An 11,456-nucleotide genomic window follows, 5' to 3' on the forward strand; every position below is an offset into this window, starting at 1 on the left:
ATGAATAAACAATCTCAGTAATGACCATATACAAGGTAAAAAGGAGAGTAATATGGCGGAAGAGAGATGAATGCAGCTCCTAGTCACTGTACATTTTAACGTTTCTTTCAATTTCCGTCTGAAACATTTCCAGCACGTTTTAGCGTGCCGACGAGCTGTAGCTCTCGCTCCCTTGTTTTCTCTCTTCCAACGTGACATCACATCCTGGCCTATAACTTCCTCCTGTGAACGAAGTCATTCATGTCCCTGAATAGCAACTCCTCTTCGTTACTTCAATCCCTCGTCCTCCATTCCAAACGAAGGTTGGCTTGAATCTTTGTCCGTTTCTGAGGGAAAAGCATCAGACAGCCTCAGCCGATAGCTTCCCTTTTTTACCCGCAAAAACAAACACATTTCTGGAACTATCAATGGCTGTCTCTGACTTTTCCCAGTCAGCGGACCCCCAAGTGGCAGCGGCATGTGGAGAGCTTGCCCCCCTTCCTGGGTGAACTGATGACCTAACTGAGGACCTTGCTAACTTATGACCATGCTACTGTCAGATGATGATGATGATGATGGTTACTGGTAGAATGCATATTGGAAGTATGTATATATATTTGCTCAACATTTTGTAAATTGCTTAAGGACATGTGCTTCATGACATGCTAATGCTAACTTGTTATTATTATGAATGCCTTGATGAAGTGGTTAATTAATTTCCTTCGATCCATTCGTCCCATGGCTTGTCGATCAACCCAGACGACGCTTGTCTCTCTTTCTCTCTCCTGCTCTGTCTAATATTAATTAACATGGTGAAAATAACAGGTTGTAAATGAAAAGGTGAGAAAGCTCATTAAAAAGATGGATGCTTGAGATAGACAGGCACGCAGGCATCCTTACCCAATCACTGCAGAGAGGACCATCGAGATGAAAAAGCTTTCCAATTACGCCATCTTAAAAGTTTGTGAGTGAAGGGGGGGAGGGGGAGGAGAGGGTAATTCAAGTAGAAAATATAAAATAAAAGGAAGGGAAAGGAAAGGACACAAAGCTGCAGAGGAATGACTGGATCATTAACCCCCGGCGGAGCTTATTTTGTGCAGAACACCTGTTATTCACTTCCTGGGGCTCGCCAGCTTTTTAATGCCGTGTCACAGGTCGCTAAGTATACTATTACACTGACGGTAAACAGTGTTGTCCTCAGCAGTACTGCTGGAATGGATGCGCATTCACAGCAGACACCATCAAAATATTGTTATAAGCAGACCTAATGATGTATGGCAACCGTGTTTTCTTAAGTATAGTCAGAGGAAGACTGCAACGAAGGTAAAAGATACCTTCTTATCATAGGACATTTACAACAGCGGAGTTTAGTGAAGAGGCAGGCAGACGGCATGCATAGCACATACACATCTACACACACACAGACACCTCCACCGCACAGTGTGTGTGTGAACCGAAAGCAACAAAAAAGGTACCCCTTTGTGTTCCTAATTCTAGTGGAGGTCAAACCTTCCAGGGGGGGAGCAAGCAAGGCTCCCCAACACCAACACCGTGGTGTGCAACACCCACACACCCACATGCGTGTGGGCATGTACACGCACACACAGAGGGGCATAAGCGGCCCGCCAGCAGGAAGGTAACACATGAGCAGCAGGAGGTGTGAGAGGCTCCGCCGAGCTGCTTAGACCTGGTTCACTCATCCCCTACCGCAGCCTGACAGCCGCACACAGACAGGCCCAGGGACGGGAGAGGTATGGAAATAAGAGGGAGAAGTACGGCCATTGTGAGGAAGGTGATAAGGAGGGACTAGAACGAACACGTAAGGGAGCAACCGAGGGTGTGGGACAGAGAGAGAGAGAGAGAGAGAGAGAGAGAGAGAGAGAGAGAGAGAGAGAGAGAGAGAGAGAGAGAGAGAGAGAGAGAAACAGAGTCATCTGGGTTGCATCACCTCACACTAACCCAACTTTTACCCTCAACCTTTTTTCGCCTTCTCCTCCTCCCTCACATCCTTTGCTCCCTTTCTCCTCTAGCTCCTTCCCTCCCTCCCTACCACTGCCTCCCCTAGACCCCCCCCCCCCCCCCATCACCGGCTTTTGGTTATCACGTGGGGGGGGGGGGGGGTTATTATAATCTCTTTTTATTTTTTATTTCTTCTTCTGTTCTGTCCCTGCCTTCTCTGCTCTGACCGACATATATCTTATGTGTATCTCCCCTCCTCCCCCTCCCTCCCCCTTTTCATTTCTAAAGAAACGCGGTCAACCTGGCCGTGCTTAAGCTCAACGAGCAGGGCCTCTTGGACAAATTGAAAAACAAGTGGTGGTATGACAAAGGAGAGTGTGGCAGCGGGGGAGGGGATTCCAAGGTTAGCCCTCACTGTCTGCCCCCCTGCATTCCATAGTGTGTGGGGGGGGGGGGGAGGACCAGGAGCCTGTGTCATTTCTCTCTCTCTCTCCCCCCCCCCCCCTTTCCCCCCTTCCCCCATTCCCACCCTTGGGTGCCCGGGTTGGGTATGTAACACACGCTGCTGCCCCGGCGCATGTGGGTGGGAGGGGGGGGTTTAGGGGTGACTAGGTGCCGATGGGTGCCATTGTACCAAGTCTCCTCTTACAGTCTCTAACACAGAGAGGAAGCTGGTGCCTTCCTCTCCGTGTAATCCACATAGTCATCCAAACTAATTCAAACTCATATCACGCTCACGGGCGTAACGATTTTCTCGGCTAAATGTGAGATTATATCTGTTGAGCGATTATAGAAACTGCCACGCTGGATAATAAGTCTAACCCGCCCGTTGTGTGGACTTGCATTTCAAGTACCCCTTTGCCCGTGGTTAAAAAAATCTAAGTGGTATTAACATATTGTCTGTCTTTTTTGACACATGCTTCAATTTGGAAGCACAGAGACTTCATGGAGAAAGAGAGAGAGAGAGAGAGAGAGAGGGGGGAATTGAAAAGGAGATCAATGCCAAGGCAGGACTATGTGCCCCCTAGTGGCAGCTCTGGGGAGAGGCGAGGAGAGACGTCGGCTGTGACAGGACAGATCGTGGTTTAGTCCATATATTTAATCCATTATCCAATCAAAGACTCACATCAAAGACTAGGGGCAGATGGGAGGACTTTTTTACCAGGCTGAGAAAAGGGAGTTGGAAGCTAAATTGGATTTGAGCTCAGTGACCCTGCCAAGCTCCAAATTGATTTGCGATAGGTTGGATGAATAATTAATAGCATTCACCCACAACCGGCCTCAATTTCTAAACCTAACCCCTCCTGTGGGTCCGGAGTTTGTAAGATCGCCTTTCACTAATACTATAGGCCTACCCTTAACACGTAAATTATTCAAGTGTGGGCATGCCATTTATTTATTTAGTTGAAATTCTCTGTAATCAATAAATCAATAAACTGTGACAGATCTGGTATCCGTGGCTGTCACGGGCCGTTAATAGGCCTGCCCAATCATTTAATTAGGCCCGAATGAAAATCTGGATGGCTGTCCTATTTGTCTACCTACCTTGCCCATGACTACAGTCTGGAATATGACTAGGCATATTGCTAATGCTAGTAAGCTTCGAGGCATGTGTTTCGGAGGAGTAGCTTTGGAGGGAGGCATGAGGGGAGGGCTAGGATTTTGTTCAGTTGGATATATACTCAAAATCGAAAAAACTCTTACAGTACAGAAAATGCGCTATACTGAATAGATTTGTTCAGATCTAGCCTGATACCTATATAATCCCAAATAATAATACTTTTATTTTAAGGACACTATCTAATTTAGGCAATAGCAATGAGTTAGCTATTATTTTCCATCAAAGCATGTTTGAATAAATGACCCAGTGCTAGATATCCTCAGAGGTGTAGGACACATTAGGATATTTATTAGGACAGGGAAATGGTATCTTGGCACAGCAAGCAAAGGAGATCATTCCAGTAACAAGATAACATCTGCTCCTGCTGGCCTCCTAAGACCTTGGAGTTTATTAAATGGGCTTCATAAACCGCAGTTTCATATAGATACTCCTGTCTGCCTCCCTCGATGTCACCTTCTCTCTAACGCTCTCTCTCTCTCTCTCTCTCTCTCTCTCTCTCTCTCTCTCTCTCTCTCTCTCTCTCTCTCTCTCTCTCTCTCTCTCTCTCTCTCTCCCTCACTCTCTCCCTCATCCTCTGTCTCTACCCCGCCCCTCAGTCTCTCCCTCGCCCCCACCTGTCTTAACACAGAGCCGGGCCGCGTGGCCCACAGTCCTTCCCTGGCATTACTCTCCCTCCACGTCAGAACAGTCGGTCGTCCGGGGCAGCGTGGGTGGGTTACCTGAAGTGACAAAGGGGGGTCCCACTCATATGTCTGTAGCTCACCTGTAGCCTCCTAGCCTCCGCCCTCCGCCCTCAACCCCCCCTCTCGAGACCCTCCGCAATGAGCCTACACACATGTACTCAGTGGGACCCCTTCTAGGTCACTGGAAAACCGAAAGTGAAACCAAAGCAGTGCCATAAGAAACCTAAGAGCAGTAGCACTTTTTTATGTGAGATGTACAAATGCAAAATGTGAACTACATTCTAATAACATAAAATAACATGATCTATGATGTTATTTATGTTATTTTTACACGCGAAGAACCCCGGTAAACCTTGCGGTTTTGAAACTGAGCGAAGCAGGCGTCTTAGACAAACTGAAAAACAAATGGTGGTATGACAAAGGAGAGTGTGGACCCAAGGACTCGGGAAGTAAGGTCAGTCTCTCTCTGCTGCTGCGGACCCCCACACCCCCACCCCCCACCCTAGCCCCTGCAGAACCTTAGCCTGAACCCCCATCTCCCCCCCCCCATCCCATCCCGCAGAATACACAGCAACTGTTGATTATCGTGCAGTCACTCTGTCCCAATGAGTCTGTAACACATAGGCTGTCCTCCATTGAGGCCCCTTACCCCCATGCTACGGTGCATCACTGTACATTGGAGCGTAGCTTAGCTTAGCTTTGTTGCCTGCTCATTTGAATACCAAAATGAATACGCTTTTTGCCCCCTCCTTATTCTTAACATGCTCTGTCTAGAGATAAACTTGTTGTGCTGTTATTTTCATCAGAACAGCTGACAATTTTTCAAATAAGATTATTATTAGTACATTGAGTTCATTTCAAACAACTGCTCTATCACATCAATATGATGTCTCACATGTATAATATCTATGTAATCGTATGCACTAGCTTGCAGCTAGCTAATCTACATGTTCATACAGTATATGTATACCTCTCTTCTTTATCAGTGCTAGTATTAATATATAGTCCTAGTAGTTCCATTTGGGAGTCAAAGAGAGGTCAGGGACGAGAGATGTTGCATTTCACCAGAATGTCACATTGCTCAGCCAAAAGCCCGCCCTGCGATTTGCTAGTTTTGCTATGTTTCCATTCATAATTGTGTGGCTCGTCACTGTAGAAATGCAGGGCATAGTAGTTGTAGTATTAGTCGTGTTTTGAAAGGATTAGTAGTGACTTTTAATGGAGTACTTGTGTTGTAGTAGATGCTGTGGTGTTGAAAGTACCAGTAATTGTAGTGACTAGACTGTAGTAAACGTAGACATTATTTGTGAACTAACTTGTGCTAGTTGTGTTTAGTTGTTCCTTTAGTTGTGCAGTTGTACAGTAGGTGTCTGTTATGATGTGTTTATGCTAGCCTGTCTATCTTGTCTGGCTATCACCATCCGTCCTCTAACCTACGTTTATCCTATTATCCTCTCTACCCCCCGCCCCCCTCTCCTACTCTCTTCTCGTTTTTACTCCTGCGTTCCCCTTCTTTGTGCCTACTCTTCCATTGTCTTTTCTCATTTCTTTTTCAACCCCAACTTCTCCATTGTTTCTCTCAATGTTCTCTTGCAATGTTTAATCCTCTCTCCCTCACTTTGTCCGCATCTCTCTCTCCCTCTCTCTCTCTCTCTCTCTCTCTCTCTCTCTCTCTCTCTCTCTCTCTCTCTCTCTCTCTCTCTCTCTCTCTCTCTCTCCCCTCTCTCTCTCTCTCCCTCTCCCTCTCTCTCTCTCTCTCTCTCTCTCTCTCTCTCTCTCTCTCGTCTCTCTCTCTCTCTCTCTCTCTCTCTCACTCTCACTCTCTCTCTCTCTCTCTCTCTCACTCTCTACCTCTCTCTCTCTCTCTCTCTCTCTCTCTCTCTCTCTCTCTCTCTCTCTCTCTCTCTCTCTCTCTCTCTCTCACTCTCTACCCATCTATGTTTCTCTCTTCCTCTCTTGCTACTCTCCATCACCACATTACTATCTCCTCTCCCACTTCTCCCATCCCATCACGACACTCACATCCCTCCCCTTACCTGCACGAACCACAACCACCACCTTCTCAACATCCTCCACCCGTCCTCGTCTGTCCCCCCCCCCCCCCCCCAACTTTCCCCGGCTGCAGGACAAGTCCTCTCAGGCCCTGAGCCTGTCCAACGTGGCGGGGGTCTTCTACATCCTGGTGGGCGGCCTGGGCCTCGCCATGCTGGTGGCGCTGGTCGAGTTCTGCTACAAGTCGCGGGCCGAGGCCAAGCGCATGAAGGTGGACCTTAGCCCCCCCCACTGCCCCAGCCCCTCCCCCAGCACCCAGAATCTAGCCACTTATAGGGAGGGGTACAACGTGTACGGCTCCGAGGGGGTCAAGATATAGGGGTAGGACTTAGAGGCGGTCGCTGTGCGCCGGTCGGGTGGGGCGTCCCGTCCGCCGCTAGTGCTGTAGAAAGTACCGTCTTTTGTGTGTCGGTGTGTGAAGCGTTTGTTTGTTTGTTTGTTTGTTGTTTGTTTGCTAGATGGATGCTTGTTTGTGGAATAGTGGACGCAATTTCATTTTGTTGCGGTCTCTTTTTTTTGAGTTTCTGTTAAGTTTTGAGTTTCTGTTATGGTTTTGCCAGAGCTGTTGTTTGCTTCATGGTTAACATTTTTCGCCTTGTATAACTTTCGTTGTTTGACTGCAAGATTTTGCTTCCGTCTTTGGCTGCGGATGTTGAATATGATGTTGATGATGATGATGATGATGATGATGATGATGATGATGATGATGAGGATGCTATGGTTGTGCTTTTGCTTAAAATATTGACCAGGCACCTGCATTGAACTGTCAAATTAGACCAAACATAAACAGATTATATTACAGAGAAACAATCAGGAATGCACAGCCCCATTATTTTAAGATGAGTTGTGTACCGCTAAAAACCGACTTACTGTAGTATTCAGTGCTTCTCATAGAAAGATAGCGATGTCCTCATATACCATGCTAATCATTGTGGCTTTCAACAACTAAAGATAAAGGCTTTCGAAAATGTCCCATATTACATCTCCTTTAAGCAGTTATTTACTTGACATGGTCTGTATAATGCTGATCGATCTGATAATTTGGAAAGAATATATATTAACAACGTATATATCGACTGGAAATATTGTAATCATTAACCTTAAAATCATTATGCGGACACTGAACCGTAAATTAAATATTAAACAGCCCTCTTCAATATACTTATTTTCATGATAGCTTTAACTTTAAGTTATTTATCTTCATGTCTCATCCTTAAGTGTGGAGCTGTGCAAACCTATATTGAGACCTTTAAACCATTCATCCTAACAATAGGAAACACCTGGGTTGGTGTTTAAAACGCCCTTAGTTATTTGCTACAGAGGGGAAACAAGCGACTAAATTTGTCAGACAAAATGCATCCCGAGTGAGAAGTGAACTGCACAAAGTGCATTCAAAAGTGTTAATCCACACCTTAATCAAAGGAAAGATGGGTTGAACTTTGTTCTTTAAGAATTCTGCTTGCAAACATTCCACAGGCCTCCTCCTGCCAATGTTATTGATTTCAAGATCAATAGGTAAGTGAGTGATGTCAATACAGATTATATTAGGCAGAATCCCAGCAACCTTCACCTTGACAGCTCTATCCGCTGTTATCAGACACGGAAACGTCCTGTAAAATTAGCATAAAGAACTCAATATCTTTGTATTTGTATCTTCCCTCTCCTTTTATGTAAAACATTACAACAAAGGCAATTTATATATTTAACGAGACACAGTACATAACAACGTCACAATCAATCGGTTATTGATTAAAGCCATGACTGTGGCCCCAGGATGGGGTCTCTAACCTCTCCACCTTCATGCATGGCGGAACAGGAGGTCAGAGACGAGTTTGTAAGCAGATCATAGATCATCGATCATAGTTCACAGAGCAGATGTCAGTTGTTACCGGGTAAGAGAATTGGGACCAAAACAGGGAGGACAACATGCTGCTATGGTTTCATTCCTTGCCTCTCCTGCTGGTTCAATGTATTAACTGGGCTATTTAATGGGAGGAATATACACTTCCAGTTATTAGGCTGCTAGTTAAGTGTCCTTGGGTTTGTCTGACACATGGAAGCAATAACCATTGTGTGATAATGGCTTGGTATTTCATTAAGTTATGGTCATAGCTAAGCTGGAAGTTACTTAAAATGTTCTACCAGTGTCTCACTCTGGGCTGGTTTTAGGTGGTTCCAGCTGAACTGATTCATAAATCAGCATTTAATTCTGGGTCAACAACTGATATGGATATTGGAGGGACAATGAGTTGTTGGGGCTAAAGCTTTGAATCAGTCAGACCCATATCTCTAAGGAATCCTTCTCTGAGCAGTAACACCAGTCCTCCCTCTCTATAAACCAAAACTAGAACCACTCCTCACTTTTTTCCTCTCTGTCTTTCTCCCAAATCCAGACCTTCCAAATCCAAATGTCTTCTCCAATTCCTCACTTTCCTCTCTGGGAATATGAAGTACCAGAGCTGCATGGTCACATGGGAAATGCAGATGTCTAAAGCCTATGTTGGATTCCTACTTGTCTTTGGTGTGGATTGCTGCATGCTTATTATGTTTGTTTTTTTATTTGATTTTGTAAATTTTCCCAAAACACCCATGTGTTTGCCTTGTTCCCGAAAGCCTGCTTTTAGAGGTGGTGATGTGTGTCTGAATGAATGCCAACACTTGTGTGTTTACGTGTGTATGTGTAAGCGTGTGTGTGTCTGTGTGTGTGTGCACTCACTCTCGTCAGTCAAACGCATGCGTGAGCGATTGTGCGTACACGTTTGTACACGTGTGGTTCTGTGACATTGACGTGAACTGTTTTCAATCTCACATATTAAGCCATTCTCTTCATGCTGCCTCTTCTCTGACCTGTCCCCTGTCACTCCTTCTCTTCTTCCTCCCCCTTCCCCCTTTTTCCTCCCTCCACCTTGCAGCTGACTTTTTCGGAAGCCATGCGCAACAAGGCCCGTCTCTCGATCACAGGAAGCGTGGGGGAGAATGGGCGTGTCCTGACGCCGGACTGCCCCAAGGCTGTGCATGTTGGCCACGCCTCCCTCCGACACCAGGGCCTTGCGGTTGTCTCCTCTGGCCTGCCCTGAAAACCAAAAACACCCACCGTGCCTTATACTTTAACACAGTACATGCACCTCAGCACACACACACACACACACAAACACACACACACACACACACACACACACACACACACAGACACGGACACACACACGCAAATATCTTGCACACGCAAACCTTCATTTTCACCCTTACACCTACATGACATGTAACAACATAACACACATGACAGACTTTACACGCTCGTTAACACATAGTTCCATTGAAGTAAAGTCGAAGACATGAATACATACGTACACCGTTCAACTAAAAATAAACATGCTTTTATACACACAAATACACTCACACACACACACACACACACACACACACACACACACACACACACACACACACACACACACACACACACAATCAGGACGACGGCAGACACGCCGTGTTACAGCCACTAGACAACACGGGACAACGCGCAAAAGACTACAATGGAGCAGCGGGAAGCCATCATGATCAATCTTAAGGAGAAAAAAATAAAACTGAAAAAAAGCCTCCATTTTCAATCACTTTGGGAGGGGGGGGGGGGGTTGCGAGGGGGATGCGATTACCATAACGATGCACCGACATGGAGACCCAGCACAGATTTCCATTAAGACGAACATCACAAGCTGAAAGAAACAGAACACGATGGTATCAATCTCGATGAAGGATGATAATGAGGATGATGACAAAAAGGGTGGTGATGATGATGATGATGATGACGATGACGATGATGATGATGATGATGATGATGGTGATGATGATGATGATGATGATGATGATGATGATGACAGACCCAACCACATTTATTATTTATTTTTTGCTGTGTCCTAATGGGACAATGTGTGCCCCAAAAACAGCACCCCGAACCCCCACCACACCCCGCCCCGCCCCACGCCTTACGAGGAAATGTAGACTCCTTTAAATAACGACCAACAAAGCGAGTATTATCATGGTCATTATCATCTGGACTTGCCTGCAGTGACCCGAGCGCCAGGCAACTCACCCTTAGAAGACCAGAAAACTGTAAACTGTCAACTTTAGACTGTGTTAACCCACCCCAACCCTCTCCCCACACTTTGCTATGAACAGTTGTAACTGAATGAACATGCTTTGTTACTGACGCGTACACATCGTTTTTTCCATTCCCCCAACCCACCCCACACATGTGGGGGTCCGCCAACATTGAACGGAGATAACCTCAAACACACATGGCCCATCGCAGCCATACAGTCGGCCTACACGGGGGTTTGTAGAAACAAAAGAAAATGAAAATAAAAGCCGTAGTAATTCATAAATACAACATCAACGATAGTATTGCTGGATGGCAAATACATTGTTTTGTATTTTTTTCCTGTGATAACTGATGAAAAAAAATGACACAGGAAGATCTCAAATGACTACCATTCGGATCTTCATTTTCCTGATATGATTTGGAGAAAATATTGATAAAAAAAACTCACGTTCTGATACTTTAAATTCCAGATACATGAAAAGAGAACCTAAACCTATATCCCAAAGAGAATAGTAAGCTACAAATACCCTTCTGGGCCAACTCACTTTAGCTCAAATATGTATATTTTTGCCTGACAATGTAGTTGAAGGGTCAAGGGATGAATAGATTAGAGAGCCAGGACCAGACAATAAGAAAAGAGTTACAAGACAGTCATGGTGTCATTTGAGATCTTTTTGTTTTCCAGCGCCCGTGGAAAAGAATCATATCAGAAAGCTTGCTTTTTAAAAACTGTTGTAAATAACTGCGTAGCAAAACTGAACTCACCTCTCTTTTGTAACCATCTTAGATAACAATTCATTGCAATAATGAATAGAAAAAAAACAAATGCCACTACTAGAAATCTTTTTATAAAAACAACATATTATATATAATTCTAATGATATATGACTTATAGAGAGCTATAGAAAACAATGATCACTGATTGTGGGTGAGGCCATGGCAACTGTTCTGTTATGAGGATTTTCTTTTGTTTGTGATATCTTGAGAGCGTCGAAAGCTCACAACATGTGTGTCCCACTCCATGCTGCATGTCTCTCCATCGTCACAACCGCGCGCATGCGCA

General features: G+C 45.2%; 1 protein-coding gene across 1 annotated transcript in view; it reads left to right on the forward strand.

The window, feature by feature from the left end:
- Positions 1-9,371, forward strand: part of gria4a (glutamate receptor, ionotropic, AMPA 4a) — a 67,479-nt gene extending 58,108 nt beyond the window's left edge. Inside the window, exons 15-17 of the mRNA XM_056610828.1 lie at positions 2,227-2,341; positions 6,368-6,505; positions 9,207-9,371. Of these exons, the coding sequence (XP_056466803.1) occupies positions 2,227-2,341; positions 6,368-6,505; positions 9,207-9,371 (418 nt within the window). The remainder of the gene's footprint in view (positions 1-2,226; positions 2,342-6,367; positions 6,506-9,206) is intronic.
- Positions 9,372-11,456: the final 2,085 nt, after the last annotated feature.

This window comes from Gadus chalcogrammus, chromosome 16 (genome assembly GCF_026213295.1).
Source record: "Gadus chalcogrammus isolate NIFS_2021 chromosome 16, NIFS_Gcha_1.0, whole genome shotgun sequence".
Lineage (NCBI taxonomy): Eukaryota > Metazoa > Chordata > Actinopteri > Gadiformes > Gadidae > Gadus > Gadus chalcogrammus.